Source organism: Strongylocentrotus purpuratus, unplaced genomic scaffold (genome assembly GCF_000002235.5).
Source record: "Strongylocentrotus purpuratus isolate Spur 01 unplaced genomic scaffold, Spur_5.0 spur5_scaffold_12, whole genome shotgun sequence".
NCBI lineage: Eukaryota > Metazoa > Echinodermata > Echinoidea > Camarodonta > Strongylocentrotidae > Strongylocentrotus > Strongylocentrotus purpuratus.
This window is the reverse complement of record NW_022145597.1, coordinates 1,481,406-1,499,414: the sequence shown is the minus strand read 5'-3', so window position 1 is coordinate 1,499,414 and position 18,009 is coordinate 1,481,406. Positions and strand designations below refer to the sequence as shown.

Genomic DNA, 18,009 nt, shown 5'->3' with positions numbered 1-18,009 from the left:
TCTGAGAATAACAAAACCCTATGTAATACGCTCAGAGTCTGCCTCGGTAAATGACGTCATATTTTGTACACCACACTCTCTCCCTCCATCGCTCTGATCCTCCCCCCCCCCCCCCCCCCCCCCCTTGTGCGGAAGAATTAAAAAAGGGAAAGGCATATACTTTCCCGCTATTTGCTTGGCTATCATTGCCCTGACGTCACAAGCTACGCGTCTGCGCACAAACACTTTGATTCACAGGTGTGTAAGAAGTTTTCTTCCGCCACGGAAACCGAAGTGTGTGTGGGTGTGTTTGTGTGCGCGTGTGAAGACAGCACGTGTGTGCCTGTTTGGTGGGTGGAGGAGAGGCGAGCGTGGCAGCTGAAAACAAGCAAGCGCTCCATTGTGACTGGGTTGCTTACGAAGGAGAGTCATTTATGTGGAGCCAAATGGAATGAAAGGAACACGTACGGACAATCACTCGATGTCAAATCACAAATAGCGAGAGAAAACGAACATTACACTTGGCAATGCACCTGTGAAGACGAACTCATCTCTCGGCTGGAATTGGGTTAGTGCGGAGGCAAGTATTTTAATATTTCTCTCCCTTTTCTTTCATTTCCATTCGACTGCGTATAGCATTTCCAAGATTTATTTCCTAAATTGCATGGAATTGGGTCAAAACGAATCAAATTCGGTCCGATCCTTCGCGTCTGTTCTTCATTAAAGTTTTACGCAAAACACGTGTTCAAGACATCAAATCTTCTTAATTTATCCATCGCTCCAGCAGGATTAGATTGCTTCAATTAAAGCGTCGTTAGAGAAGATGGAGCAATTGTCTGCAATAATCAAGATACTACTCGAGTGCGAAGTGTTTTAATCGGCTTCACATCGTCAATCTCAATAATAATCGGGGCATTCATATTAGCTAGTACTATTGTGACGGCTAGAACTGTTTAAAAGGAGGTGAAGAAAAGGGAGATTTATGTTAATATTTTAGTTTTTATATGAGGTAAAGGTCATGTAAAGCACTTTGTCACAATAATTGGGAATGGATCGTTGCGTAGAATCATGGTCATAAATTATAAAAGAAATTCAAAGTGGCAATGTGTTCTCACTATACATTACAAATATTTTTCTTTCCCACTTTCCTACATCTAACGTTACTGTTATGGAAAATTAGGGAATCTTTGATGGAAAGCCAACCTTGATGGGACTCCATTTAGAAATAGGTTTAATTAAGCCTTTTTTTTAAATAGAAATTAGTCATTACCATGAAATCCATATCAATTCCACCACTTAACACTGCTTTATGTCACTATTTGTTACGAAGATGAATTCAAACGACGAAAAAAAAAAGTTGTATTGTTATAATAGAAATACGGTAAATTTAGAGGCAAAAAAGTAGATTAAGGTCTAATCAAATTTTGATTAGTGTTTTCTATTTTGCTTATCACTGTCTGTTCTTCAAGTATACCTATGCAACAGTGAAGGAAAGGGTTAAGTATATGATGTCCCTATAATATGCCTAAACGTCTTAAAAATATTTTGGCTGTTTCATTGAAGATCTTACTTTCGACGTATCAATGTAATCGTCGTATTATGGATATGAAGCTCCTTGCTTTAAAAAAAGGCAACGTTTTCATTCATCGATACAATTAAATAAATACATGTGTGGAAATCTCTCTTCAAACTAAAAAGAGCACATTCACATTTTGTTGACAAGCAGACGAAAAGAAAACAAGTCGTAAGCGTTCTCGTGCAAGCTTTTCATTGACGACAAATAAAACACCCCATCCTCCTTCCCACCCTTCCCCACCCTTCCATTTCGGCGTTCTTGGCTTTGGCATATATTTGTCTTTTTGAAAAAATAAACGCGAAGTGTGCTTCTAACTTTACCTGATAAAACTCATGTCATTGAGAACCATATTTTGAGCTATTTCAATGTCCATGACATTTTGTCATCGCTTGGTTTTAAACGAGACTGCGATGTCATAGACACTATAAATAAACTGAAACGACATGTTATCTATTCCATCCAATCCAATCTTTATGCTTAACATGATTTACCAGATAGTACAGGTAGTACTAAATGTCATTCGACAAGAGAAAGCCGTTTTCTTATTAAAAACCGATGTCTTTAATCAGAAAGACAATGTAGCTTCCCTTTTACATATCTAATTCTCTGCGGTTTTTCGAATTATTAAATGATTTTTTTTTTCTTCTCGAAACAAGCCCTTGTCGGAAAGGTCAGCGCTTTTGGTTTGAGTGTAGCGCAAAGGTAATAGCGTGGCGTGCCCCGAGACTGTGTGTTTACTGATGCGTAACTTGTCTCGTTATCGGAGGACATTCATTGTATTCCGATAACGGCTGTCCCTCTGACCATCCATAGTTAGGGAAGATAAATACACCCACGCTTTACTTTCCTTTTAAAAGCAAAAGTGGAATAAACAGGGATAGAAAGACAACTTACTGAATCATTAGACTTTATTTAAAGAACTCTTTTCTATAACAAGGAGATCTAATTTTCCCTATATTTCTTTCCTCATAACTTTGATTTTGAATCAAGATCGCTGGCAGATATTACCTTATCATAATCTTAACGTACGTGCAGTTTACGTCTACCTTGTTAAAGAGACACTTTTCATTTTTGTCAATACTTGTATTAAAATATATGTGAATTTCAACTGTTTTATGAAACCACTGATAAAAACGATTATGCTCTGGAGAATTATATATTCATGAATGCAACTATTGAAGATTTACACTTTGATGGAAGATATCAATTCCAGAAATATGTTAGTTTAGTATATCTTAAATGTTGCGACCTTTCTAAACAATTTCGAACAAAGTCTGATTATTGACCATTTGATAGAGTTCATGTAATACGAAAAGAAATGTAATACATTTTAAAGGTGGCAATGCGACTAGCTACGACAAGTATGTACATTGTAGGTAGAGTATCATGATACTCATATTTGATTTACATTATACGAAGATGACCAAAGCTACGCGATTCTATCACTGTGTAATCACATGCATTATCGTCCCTTTAATGCATTATTGGTCAAGGACAGTTTGATAACTTGTTTAAAAATGGATTTTCCAAGGTTGACTTTTTCGTTCAGCTGCAGTTTGTTGCTATTTTCGTTGCAGATAAATTGACCTTCGATGACAAAGAAACCTGTTTTTATCATTGTTCACATGAACACTATGTACGCCATACTCTCTTGAGCATCCCTCTGATATGCCTCGGTTAAACAACACGCTTTTTTCCATTATGTGATACGCCTTAAACCCTACGCGTACTTTACGATTTGAATTTGATCCGATTTTGGAAGAATGTGCGATAACATTTGATTTACAAGTTTTTTAAAAGTAAGGTCTAAAACAAAGTGATCCATTTCAAACCCTACACCGGGTGTAAACTTTTGTCCATAATTGGTTTTAACATACTTAGCTGGTCTGACATATCAGTTTTCATTCTGTTAAAGGTGATATTAGGACCCGGGGTTAGGTTTTAGTGAACATTCAAATTTCTAAAATCTCAATGATCGATTATCTAATTAGTTCAACCGATACAGTCCTTTGAAATGGATTGAACTCCAAAAGTAGCGATTCGTGAAATAGCAACTACGAAGTGAACCTTCATTCCTCTGCTTGAAGAGAGGAACATCTTGAAGCTAAGCATCTGTGTTAGATATGAACCTATTAACTACACAGCCGTAATAACTCTATACTGGGCACCGACTAGGCAACAGTGGCTAGTGAGGATCTGAAACGGCTCAACTAATGAACACTGATGAAGTGCATTCTTTCTATTAATATACGATAACTACTGAGTGTAATAACACGTCAATAGACTTTAGATTTATCGATTCGGATTCTTGAGGAAATGGACAATCAGACCAAATTATTATTTCTTGTTGCTTAACATAAAATTAAAAAAGGTCAACATTCGGTATTCATTATGTGTGTACTAAGGCGGAAAAATTATGAACGGCGCATGTAACCAATGATGCATAAAAAGTGATCTTCTACAAATATCCATTCAGATGGCTCTCAAGATAAGCCAAGCACCAAACATGATGTTATCTATGATTTCAAGCGATGCTACTCAGTCTTGTTTCAAGTATCGCCGCTAGATTATGATCGCCCAGACAATCCAGCCACCTTTATCCACAAGGACGTGGGTAGGGTTTACACCGTGCACTTGAGGGGAAATGCTAACCACTGAGAAAATAATCTTGACAAGTTTCATAATGATGTGATGAGCCCAGAGGCGCCGGGATTAAATATAATGAAGTGACGCGAAGTGCTTATTATGAGTTTCAGAATCTAACGCAGGCATGCTCCAACGAATAGGTATTGCAAAATTATGGCGACGAAAATCTTTGACGAAAGATGATTAGCTTTTCGGTAGTACAGTGGTAGTTATCTTTTATATAAAACATACGAAGCCGCCTAGCCCCTACACCCTAAATTAGAAGAACCATAGTTTTAAGATAAAGAAAAAGTCGAAGACAAACAAAGAAGAAGATAAATAAGAAAAAGCAGAGTATAGAGAAGAAAAAAAGATAAAGAAAAAGAAGAAGATAACGAAGAAGAAGAAGATAACGAAGAAGAAAAACAAAGAAGAGGATGATAAAGAAGAAAAAGAAGAAGATAAAGAAGAAGATAAAGAAGAAGAAGATAAACAAGAAGAGTAAGAAGAAGGGAACATTTATCTTTCGACTAGATGTCTTTTTTGCGCAGTCCTTTTTTCAATGAATAATAATGATAAGACAAAATCGTTACATATCGATTATATGCAATATTGCCGTCGAATCAGTCCGACGTATTTCGGTTACACTTAATTGTGCCTGGTTGCATGCACATCAATACTAGAAAGATCTGACTTTTGAAATGATTTAAAATATGCTCGAATTATAATACACATCTTAATCAAGTTTTTAACTATATAATTTGTTAGTTTGAAAAGTATAATCCATATAGTTGTATTGTTTTGTCTTAATTGTGGACTACTGAAATATGCGGCTCCCATCAGTTTGAATACAGAAACAAAGCGAGTTAAGTTGGGAATGGGACGAATGAGATATATTTCGGAATGTAGTTGTCTTTCATTTTTAAGGGTGCAGAGTGTTAAAATTGTCTAAATCCTTAAATATGACGCAATACGTGAACACAAGGAATCATAAATTGACTGGGATTCTTCTTAAAACACATCTTTATTACGTGCAAACAATAAAGAAATGTCTGAATTGTGAAAAAGTTGTAATTCATTCATGAACGTCCGAGATAAATTTACCTTATTACCCCCCCCCCCTCCCCTTGGAAAAAATCTAGAAAATCTATATAGCGTGAGACTTTCGTATACTTTTATGTATAGTACAAAAGCTCTCTTTGACAATGTGTTATACAGTAAACAGACTCATGCGCAAACCTTGCTTATCTAACATGTCACGCTCTCCTTAATGTCTAGAGAGTGACAAGTTCTTCTGAAGAAAAATCAATTTTCTATTGACTTAGTGATTGGAGAGTATTCCTTTCGAGTGACAATGCAATTTAGCATGAATCTCCTTCAAGACAGTGTCTCGGGTACCCTAGAATATCTCGTAGGTTCAGAGACAATACTATTGAACCTAACACCAAACGTGGGACAACTCAGGGTCATTCCTTCCAAATAAAATCGATTTAACGTACGAAAAACTGAAAGACGCAATAGTGCATTTTCAAATCACTTAAGTTAACGACGTATGTGTTGACCCTTGATAAGTAGCACATTTTACAAGGCGATAAACAAAAGTGTAAAATAAAAACAACAGGTTTTCGAAGCAATTAAACGTGTAAGATAATGTTTACGTGAGACCAGGGAACATGACCATGATATTAATTCGATGCATTTATATGTATTTTATTTATTTATTAATTTATAATCTTTTGTCAGGGTAGCCCATTCACCAATAAGTAGTGGTCCTCCATGGAGCCCTGAATAATTATGAACATATTTACATCAAAAAGTCTAAAGTTTATACAGTTTGAATATAATTACATAGTACATTTAAAAAGATATAACACAGCAATAATAGACGTGGCACAAATGAATACTCATTTGCAAAATAATAAACCTAGTTCAACTGTAATGCCAATAGTAAAATATTGATTAAGACGCAATTATGGGAATAATTCATGTTCATATCACAAAATATGCATCTTTGTTTAAACATATTAATACCTTTCATATGGTCTAATGTAGCTATATACCTGTGTCTCACAGCCTTATTACCTAAAGCTGTTGTCTTCGCATATTCCCAGACAAAAAAGGAATTATCTTAATCCCATTATGATGAGAAAGTAATCTTACATTGATTGCATTGTTTCATTATCAGTAGAAAATGCAATTCCATTTGAAATGTCATGCTTAACATTTCGTTATTTCAAATATGATTATTTCTGACCCAGAGATATACAAATGAAAAATACATGTTGTTAGTTTGGTATCACGTTTTTATCGTAAAACAGACAGAGATTGAATTATGTATAACGGCAGGTCCCAAAGATTCGGGATAGAGTTTAACTGTTTGGTTTGTCTTCGAATTCACTAAAACCTAACCAGGGGTCCTAATACCACCTTTAACAAAATGAAAACTGATACGTCAGACCAACTAAAGCTTACACCCGCCAGTGTAGGGTTTGAAATGGGTCATTTTGTTTTAGACCTAACTTTTGAAAAACTCGTCAATCCAGAGGAAACGTTAAGCAATTCATGAAAGGCGTATGCTCTCTTCGAGTCTTAAGATATATATATATATATATATATATATATATATATATATATATATAGTTTTATATTATAACGTTATTATTAAGATTTGATGCGAGTGACATTCGAGTTATCTGGCTAAAGACCACTGTTAAGTGTTTGCAATCACTTTATGTCAAGAACGAACGCACGATTCATTGACCCAATATCTTTCTTTTTCTTATCTCATACTAAGCCCCTTTTTATTGTTATTTGGGGAACATATTACGGTGTTTGGAGATCAATTTAAAAAGAACAAATATATAAAAACGAGCAGCGGACATATTCAAAAGAAAGACAGTCATATTTCAGCAGCATTTTATTTAGGAATCTAGTTTTGGATATCAATATGCGACAGCTAAGAATTGAAAGTGCATGGCTTGTGTTTGCATTATTATTCCATTCACGCAGTGCCAAGGCGCAGTTGATATGATTATGATCATGAAACAAATGTATGACATCATATTTTACGCAAACCTTCCTGTGAATATGTATCTGACTGAAGTCGGTGCTACTTTGTGCCAATACATCACTCCATTTACGATTGTGATGGACAGCACTATGAACATAATCTGACTAATTAGTCTACTCTAAAATGATGGATGCTGTAATTGATGAATTAATTGGTTTTAATTAAACTACTATAAGCTTTTGAAAACTAGGTTTAATCCAATATCTCGGCAACAAGGTACGATCACCCTTGGGAATGGACTTAATCTACCAATTAATGGGATACATGTTAGTCAAACAGCGTGAATGGAATATTTTGGGAATATGGAGCTTATAGGAGTTTAATGTTTGTTTTCCAGAGCGGAGATATGGAAATATAATCCGCAATCTTACAAGGTTATATTGAAAGTGTAAATGCCAGGATCATGCGTTTTATGACATAACACCAATAAAACTTCTCAAGGCGATATTACGCCATCCGCCCACCTATAAACCTGCATCTACATGGGAAAGGAACTTATAATGGTATACCGGTGAAGTTCGACATGTAGTGAAGCTGCTCAATTGTGTTTTTCTTTGTTTGGATTTATATTAATTATGATAATATTTAGTAATAATAATAATAATAGTAGTGATACTAATAACAATGTTAATGATGATGATAATAATAAGAAGTACAATAAAAGTAATAATAATGATAACAATGTAGACATTTATAAAGTGCTTGAAATCATTTTTCTGAACAAATTTTCATCGTTTAGATATATATATATATATATATATATATACTCATATCTTAACAATACCGTACTTTAAGCAACTTATTGATAACAATGTAGACATTTATAAAGTGCTTGAAATCATTTTTCTGAACAAATTTTCATCGTTTAGATATATATATATATATATATATATATATACTCATATCTTAACAATACCGTACTTTAAGCAACTTATTTAAATTCATAACAGAAACAAGTAAGTAGTACAATAAATGGACATTCTCAATTGATTATGGTAAATGTCTGGTAATGTATGATTTCTTTGATAATTTGATGTGTAAGATGTATATATAATGAATAAGATAAAGCACTAAGAAAAAAGATGTTTATTCAGCGCTGATAATTCGCTTCATCATATACGTTTTGTTTTGGGGGTAAAATTATTATTATAATTGCTAGTATCTGTATCGTTATTGTTATTTGCATTACTCTTGATATTATTTTAAATAGCATTAATACCATTAGTCTATCATTTTGAAAAATAAATGTGTCCCTTGTCAGTTGTTGGATATTGCGTTATGGTTACGGTATTACACTTTGCTCATATTAATTAAGAAATACGGGAGCAATATAATGAATACAGTTTATCTAATTCTTGGTTTATCAAACTTGCCACCATTTCAACCCTACTTTTAATGCCAATTCTGCCAAATCTGGTAAGTTTCCGGGATGAGAGTTGTTAAGTAGGTAATGTTCTAAACAGAATGGTAAGCTAAAACAGTAGTTTTCAAATGTGCATGCTTCAATTGTAATTGATTTACCAAGTCATGCTTTCGGCAGTTAAATAACAAAAGCCAAATTGGAATAAACATTTATACTTTTTCAAACTTGGATACCCACCAGCTGCAAAGAAGTTGTTAAAAACAGAATTCTAGGCTGACGATCCGTAAATTGAAAGAGGGGGCGTATAAGTGGGTAACGATGAAGCATACATTCGCTTGGGTTTTTCTCGTAAACGTTTCTGCCGAAATCGATCGACTAGCGTATGTGGCTGGTTCACGTGTCGTGGCTTTAGACTGGAATCGATACTCATTTTGTCTTCTGTTTCATTGCAGAGCCCCATTGGGTTTCAACGGCAGAGTGCACGCGACACTTGAAAAGAAAAATCGAAAAGGATATCGACGATTAACTCAAGATCAGAGTTGGCCAAAGTGGCTGGCTGAAGATTGCGGCCACACGCAACGCCGTGCCATCGGTTCTACCCCACCGTATCTAATTGTTCTTATTCAGCAATCTGGAGAAAGACAAAACCGTGGACATCTGGACGACCAAAAGGCCAAGGACAAACGCTAGTACCTACCCCAGACCGCGTAAACAGGGTTTATTTCTTACTGACATCACAGAGGACACCAACTCCAACCATATCGACGTCACCGGTGCAACACAAAATGCCACTGGCTGATTTCCTGTTTTACATGGCCGTACTACTGGGGTTATCCACAGTAGTCACAAGCTCACCGGTACAGACTCCTCTCGAAAAAGCTGCCGCTGCGGCGGCGGCCAGCGTAACGGGAAGCGATGTTCCCTTCGACACACCTGCGAATCAACTCTTTCGCGATGCGGTTAGGGTGGTGGACACGATGAAAGACTTCTTGGCAGCGCTGAGTGACTTCGAGCAAATCCAGGTGGGTGAGGCGGCAAGGGAGGATGAAATCAGGCTGAACAGTGTCAAGAGAGGTAATAACGGATTCCGAGTCAATGGATGGAAAAGAAAGAGACGGAGCACGAGGGAACGAGATATTCTAGCTGTGGCCTTCACGAATAAACTAGATCACAAGGCTGCTGACATGGTTCACAAGATATACACATTCCTCGGAGATCTACAAACGGTAAGCCAAAAAGAAAATATTATGTCACTCATATAGTCCTACTGTAATCACGACTATATCCGTTTTGTATTTTACAATTATTGTGCACACAGGAAAACGCAACGTCTATTCATTTCATTTTCCAACGTCAATTAACTAATGAGTCTTCTGTTGAACATCTTTTTTAATTACTACTCCTTATGATAAAAATACGTTGGGTTGAAAGAGTTGTATGATAACCAAATAACAAGAATGGAAAAAAAATATATACCTTAAATTTAAGCTAAATGGAGTCATGATTCAAATGAAATAGTGAAAGGCATTAACACAATAATCATAAACCCATGGTCGTCAATCACTTCATAATTATACCAGGCAGTGATCACAGCAAAGCAACACGTATCAACATGAAAGTGAAAATGACCTCATTTATTCCTATCAATGTTATTCTTGGGATAGAGTATTGGTATTCTTAAGGTCTATATACATATCATTGTTTAGTAATATTCTCTTTAACTCATAGTCTGCCATAAGGCTGCATGCACGCTATCGTTATAGTGCTTTGTAGATGCGAGAGAGCCATCGCTTGAGTGTCATGTGCGTGCAAGGGCGCATTCGTAATAGCAGTTATTGTTCATGCTCATTGGACTGTGCTGTGTGTTTTGCACTCGCTATTCATGGCACAATGGGGATTAGCCCTGTGGCATGATATAGCAAACCGAATCGGTATCGAATTGGTTGGAAAATAAAATCACAAATATAACGACTTTATTATCTAACTTTTATTGTGAGTCATTGTCGCTGAATGCCTAAAGGCGACATTCCGCGGTACATAAATGAATGTTTATTTCAATTAAACAAACAATGCTATAACTGCTCGAAAATGACAGCCCTTAAAAAAAAACAATTGTGTGCAGACTATTGTTATCCAAATTGAAATGAAACTTTTTATTCATTCTATTTTTGAATAATTGTGAAATACCTTTTCACTCCATAGACCTAATTTGGTATGACTTGTTCAAACGGCGGGAAATCGATATTGTTAAACTAAAATGTATTCCTTTCCTGAACTTGGCCTTGGTATGACGTCAGAAGTACGTCACGTAACCTAATAACCCTGGTGAAGTTGTTGATAGTTTTTGTTCTTAGCATTTCTTGATTAATTTAGACAACGAACCGTGCTTTTACACAGTTAAACAGAAATATAAATTGTCTATAGAAATCACAAAGTGCATCTTTACTTATGCACTAAGTGCATAATATACACATGATACAAGTAGCCATCACGGCTCTATTTTGATCAGAAATGCCTGCGAATGCAATTCCCCTCTTTTCCAGAAGATATTCCAGAAAATTACAATTTGATCATTTTCCTGGCGCCATTTTGTATATTGCTTTCGGGGGGGGGGGGGGGTGGGGACTGATGGATAACATAAATATGATCGCTAAATTTCTGAACTGGAGGACGCCTATCGATTGTATTATCTTGCTCAACACAGTAGTCGGGTTTTTATTATGTCAGGATAGATTGAACATTTTTCTTTTCATTTTGGATAATTGAAAGAGGGAAACAAAATCGCTAAGCTTAAAGAGACAGTTGAGTTCTGGGGAGAGGTGACAAATAAGTTGTGAGCGTTATCATTCTTATTATGCAAGTGTGGAATAACATCAGAGAAGAAATGTTCCATGTAAAGCATGGATCTTCAAATGCCTTCATATTCTAAATATGACAAGTGACAGCTTAAAGGTAATACAAAGTTTTGGGAAAATTTGAAAATGGGTGTATAGTGATTCTTTACAATTTTGATGTATTTGGATACCCCTGTGGATGTAATATAAGCAGTAGAAAATTTAGCCCCTAAAACACTTCTGCTTTCGAGAAAAATTGAATAAAAAACATTGACCGGTGCTCCCGTTAAATGTTGATATACATTTCAATTAGCGTCTACGGCCCTACGATGGTAGCTGCGACCATGAAAATCTCAAAATATGTAGTTGTGATATATAATTTCCAAACGGGAATAGCTAATCGGTCGATTTTAGTCAAGAAACATTGTTTTAAAAACTAATTTAATGTCTTGAGAGGGAGCTATACAACATAAAGAGTTTATTATTTACAATTTCATAACTTTAGACTCGATTTCAACCGCGACGATGATCACTGAATATTGTAGGGTCGCATATGCTTCCAATTTGTTCATTTGAACCAAATTCACGACCCAATACCAAAACTTTGTATTACCTTCAAAAAATGAGGCTCGATTTGTATGCCACATGTTTGTGTAGACCCATATAGATCTTTCTGTGTACCGTGGTTATTACTTTACCAAGACTGGGCCAATTTTGTTATCATTTTGATGACTCCAGAACCTTTCAATACACACCAATTCTTACATGCTACACTATCAACTTTTTCTGATCGATTCCACACCGTGTCTGTCACAATTCAATCAAATGACCAGAACTCAACCTTATCTGTAACGATAAACAACGAATTGTCTAATTGTGATCAAGGATGGCTGTTACATAATGATTGATATCCTAATTTTTAAAACTATTTCCCGAAAAAAACTGTATTCTTTGATTTGTCCTTATTTTAGTGAAAGTATCTCACAGAGTTGAATTGCTCCTACAGTTTATCACATGTTGTCCAATCATGATAAAGTAGTATCATATACGACTAGTACTCGAAATTGGCTTTACAATAGAAAGAAAGATTTGTGAAATGTCCTCAGATGTTTACCCCTTACGAATGTTACTGCCAATATAACACAAATTCCATGCTTTATGCCCGTAAAAGACACCGCACTTTATCCTTTTAAACCAATCGGGAAAGTTGAATGTACGAATAATCGGAAATAAAAACACTTTGAGTTTAAACTGTCTGCATTTGGAAGAAAGAAAGAAAGGAAGAAAGAGACCTAGGCAATAAGTTATTCAATAAAACCGTTACAGAACTAAATTGACATCGTCAACGAATCGGAAACAATTGACATAGAATTGTCTTCCTTTCGTTTCCTAGGTTACGATTTTTTCTAATGTAACGTAATATCGATAATTTTGCCCAGTTCAGGAGGATGATAGTTGGTTTTTAATCAAATCAATTATTGGTGACCTCGAGATAGGAACGCCTTGCCCTATGTAACCCGAACACTAGCAAATTGAATTCCGTTTCCACATCCGCGAGAGATGGATGAAAGATAGAAGACTAAGGGAGATACAACTTGATGCAGATCGAGAGAACGAGAAATGGCAAAGAAGAAGAACAAGACGAAAGAGAGAGATAAGAGGGGGAGATGAATAAAAGAGACTTGCTGATGGAGTGATAGCGAGCGAGAGAGAGAAATAGACAGATGTATAGATAAAGAGACAGATGGAGATAAAGGGGAGTGACAGAGAGAAAGGGGTGGATAACAAAGAGGGGAGTGATCTACAGCCACTCTTTCAATTATATCCAGAGACAAATCATAAATCTCGAAGAATTTTACAGCTTTCCATTTTTGATCAATGGCGGCAGTTTGTGTAATAATCGACAATCAATTCAAACCATCTACGAAGTGTGTTTTTGCTAATACATTATATTCAATTCGAGTTGGCTTTCATTTTTATTTTTGCTCTTTTGTGTTTGCTAAAAATGAAAATATTTTGGAAAGTCACCTTTTTGACATTTTGTTTCTTAAAAATTACATAAACCGACGTCATGATAATCTACCTTTATAAGATTTACGATGCCTTAAAATTTTTAGGTATCTTATAGACTTAAGGACTAGAAAAGCCGTCTTTAGCTCTTGTCTGATTATTTTCTACACATATATGTAGTTTACAAATGCAATATTCTACCTCTTACGAGAGAATGGCATGGCACTTTTAACTCTCGCTCTCTCTTTCATTCGACCTTTCTACTTAATTGGCCTTTCAATGTGAAAATGCATACATTTACATGTGGCAGTCCTATGATATGATTAACATATTCAAAAGTCGTTCATTGATACGTCTATTTGATAGATTGATAACTAATTATACCCTTGCATTAGATTTTTTTAACCAGATCTGTTGGGCCTTAAATAAATTATATTTTCACCACACAACTTTGTTATAATAGACAATCATACATGTTTTTGTTATTCATTAGTCCATTAGAGCAAAAAGGGTTACTCGGTCTAATGCAAATAATTCGTTTGCATCGGAAACCTATTACGCCTTTTTTTTATTCCGTGCCTTTTTACATGGCCTACTGAAAGAGTTGATGATTTTGAAAAAGACACGATTACCCCCTTTTATCGGATTAGTCTTTAACGAAATTTGGGAGATATGTAAGCTTCCTAATGACATCAAAGTAGAATTCAAGCGATCATGGGTAGTCTTCGTGATCTTTATTTCTTAATACAGCTGTCGGGTATTTTTACATGCAAAGTATTTCGACTATTTTTCTTGGTCATATGCTATTCATGTGCATTGTAATTTGATTTCGAAAAACCTGAATGGAATGAATAGTCTAGGTGAAAGTTAGAAATGTTACCTTTCTAGAAAATGCACACGGTTTGCGATTAAGGCGATTTACCACAGTGAATGGAAGTTAAAGAATCTTAGGAATGATTCATAACACAGATACCGGTATATCGGAAATAATACATGAGGCAGCCGTATCATATGCGGATAGCTAGCAGCTTACTGAGATAACCTTTCCCGCTACTGCGGTGGAAATCTTACCCACATTTTGTCAAAGATTTAAACCTTCAGGTCTCAAGCTGTTGAATTCAAATACACATTAAAGTCAATGTTTCATCTATGAGTCGACATACCATTGACTTCAGGTATTCAGAGTGAGGTGGCATTATGTACATGTCGTCCTTGGGGGGAATCGACTCATTTAATTCATCAAAGCTGAAATTGAAGATGATTTCACACGTGTGATAATATAAGTATCTCTACCTTTCATACAAATTGTAGGGCATATCACTCATTACGAGGATACATGTAATCAACACATGTAACTCAAAAGTTTCCCTGTCTTGTATCTTCAAATACATTTTCTCGAATAGTCTCGGTTGACCAGTAAATATACTCCCAAATGAATTAAAACAAAGCAAAACAAAACAAAAACAGGAGCAAAACCAAAAGGGAATACAAAAACACAAGTTGTTTTGAAATCAGATACGGGTTTCTTGACCCAAACTGTAAGCGGATAGTCCATCATCTGTTTGTATCTGAATAACTAACATAATCGATCACTTCAGTTCCCCCACAGCGAGAATAGGCTAGTATGTGTTTCGACTTTTCTTTTTTGTTAAAGATGAATGTTGGATAGGATCTGCCCATGAGTCTTTTTTGGCACGTCAGACCGTCTTGGGCGAGTGTTTTATTTCCCGCGGAAGGAATTGATTGGTGAAAGGGGATCACGTGACCTTGTGACATTGTGTTGTCAGTCCTACTCAAGCAACCGAGAAAACGCCATGCAAACTTGACAAGTGCAAGTCTCCCACCGGAGGGGCACTTATTTACGACATTGAGAAATGATGCTTATCTCTTATTTCTTGTATGAAGTTTAATATGACAAAATGGGAGATTGCATTGCATACTAGTTTGGAGTCGACGAATCAATGTACCGTTTTGTCTAGCATGCATGCAGTATCGTGCCAAGGTGAAAAACGCTCTTCTATGTTCATGGAATACCTTATACTGCATCATTCCATTTGTAAAGCAGATTGAGTGATCTACACTGTATGATATACATTAGTATACATTTACAAGAAATTTGCTGATCATTTATTTTCCTACACACCATCATAACTTTCCTTAATTATGGCCACTTAAAATCAGACAAAGAGACAAAAAAAAGTGGTTATCAACAACATAGTCTGAGGTGGCTTCGCCTTTTCATCTCTGACAAAGACAGGTGATAATAATGCTGATCACAATGATACTGAGAAGAACAATTCTAACAAGAAATGTAATAATAACAATAATAATGATAATGATAATCTTTGAAAAGATAGGTTTTTATATATGAATAATAATAACAATAGTAGGTCCTTGTAAAGCACACATGTGTGTCAGACATTGACATTCCTGGCGCTCCAAAATTATTACCCACCTTTAGCATGGCTGCCACCATGCTGTTCTAGCATTTCAGCGAACCAATACACATTTACCTAACATGTTTTAACATGTTTTAATGTCTTCCCAAAGGGCATCAATACCATGGGGGGACTCGAACCGCGAACCATGTGATCCACAATCAGGTGACGTATCCACTTGATCAAATCATTAACCCAAACTAAAAATCACCTTTCCATTCAGTTCAGTACCGACATCGTCTTGTTTGATGCACATGTAGGTCACCCATGAGGCTTTGATTGATTTAAAGCCCATCTGTACTAGTTTGGCCAGGGGGGATTAGACCACCAGGGAAGGTCACTGACAGGTGGTTATCTTCTCAACTCAGCTCTCAATTAACATAAGAAAAAGGGGATCATGGGGGACCAACAGGCATCGCTCAGGCATTTTTTCTATAAAGAGGGAACAAGTAGCTACAGGTAGTGCAGTGGGACTTTAAGACAAAAAGTCTTGAAATGTAAGACTATATTTATTTCTTTATCGAAGTTCCCACTCGGTCCTCGAACGGGTGAGAGCGAAGCTGATGACGCAATAAAAGCTTTCGTCTTTGAACACACCCGACAGAAGACATTTTAGTAAGCACATAGAAACCACTTGCTATAGGACTGTGTCGGTTTACTGCCCGCCACGAGTGGATGAAAGCTCCACTGAAAACCTTGGTGAACTGGCGCCATGAATTACTTACGAGCATTATATTACGATCTTAGCTTCTATTCAATATCACGACTTGTATTACTTAAGGTATATTTTCATCGCGTACATTGCATATAAAAGTGCTTGGATTTAGCTTAATTTAGAAATAATATACTATTTTAAAATGTATGCCAAAGTGGCCGACCCATGTGGACTAATGTGTGCAGTGTTATATAACTGCGATGGAAAGCGTTTTATCAAATACCTTTTTAAGAGGACGGGATTTGATTTTAAAGTGAAGTATTCTTGCATTGCATAACAGTAATGCGAATCAACCAAGTATTATTGTCCTTTGGCGAAACTTTAATCTACATTTACTTTTCTGCACCCTCGTTAAAAATGTGTACCCGATAGGATTCGAAAGTCATTGTAGTTTGGTCAGAATTCGAGTGACTGAAAAATGGCACCTGGCTGGAATGATCCCCACGGAGTGGAGACTGTGCATACTTTGTGTTAGGACAAGCCTGAATCCGATGACCAAGGTAATAATGTTCATGTAGAGCGCTTAGAGACTTCGCAGATGTATTAAGTGCAATATGAACGCAAGATGTTAACGTCATTTATAAATAAAAAAATCACAGTGTCAATTCTGTACTGGATCAGTATATATACCGGTATGTATTTTTCACTTTTGAAAGTATTCCAAGCATAATTGTTGTGGTTCGAAAGTATAGACAGATAATATTGACCGAAGCGTAATAAATGCTTGAGATGTCATAAATGTGGGAAACATGGCATGCATGTTATCGAGGGTTTATGGAGCATGAGTCGTACTTTCTGACATACATCGTACTTTCTGACATACATCGTACTTTCTGACATACATCTTATCATATTTATTTTATGGAAAATATACTGGGTACAAATTCCATCCATTTTAACTTTTCATGTGTCAGACAGTTTTTGAATTAAAGTACTTGTGAAGAGACAAAGAGATCTTCACAAAGTATGACAAAAATATTGGGGTTTCTTATTGTAAAAGGATACAACAGGATACGGTACACTCACATGTACTTCTCACTGATTTGGTGTATAGATATATTAGAATAGACTTTTGATATGGCAAAAATTGGCAATATCTCAGTATATCGCGCTGTGATTGCAATAGCGGACATGATATCGCGTTTCCGAATCTGCTATCAAAGTGGTTTTAAGAAAAGTAGTTTGCCTGAAAATTCTAACCCTGTCTTTAAGAGTTTTTGCAAGATTCTGAGAAATCACAAGCAAAAGTTTAACGTGGAGAGAACCTGATTTTTAGTTTTGCATCACCTGATCTATAGATACATTATACAACATTATACAACTGGACACAAATCAATCTCCCTCCCAGCAATTAATTCCTTCTTCTCGGTTTTGTGCTCAGTTAGTCTGCATCTGAGTG

The 18,009-nt window shown here is 36.0% G+C and overlaps 1 protein-coding gene across 2 annotated transcripts; it reads left to right on the top strand.

Annotated features, from left to right (window-relative positions):
- Positions 1–344: 344 nt before the first annotated feature.
- LOC100890236 lies at positions 345–16,064 on the top strand. 2 transcript variants are annotated; one of them, XM_030981561.1, is made up of 3 exons: positions 345–547; positions 9,066–9,839; positions 16,008–16,064. In XM_030981561.1, exons 2-3 carry the CDS (start codon positions 9,399–9,401, stop codon positions 16,047–16,049), a joined length of 483 nt encoding a protein of 160 aa, XP_030837421.1. In that variant the 5' UTR covers positions 345–547; positions 9,066–9,398; the 3' UTR covers positions 16,050–16,064. The 2 variants fall into 2 exon arrangements, with proteins under 2 accessions (XP_030837421.1, XP_030837420.1); XM_030981560.1 differs by having other exon boundaries at positions 345–559.
- The last annotated feature ends 1,945 nt before the right edge of the window (positions 16,065–18,009 follow it).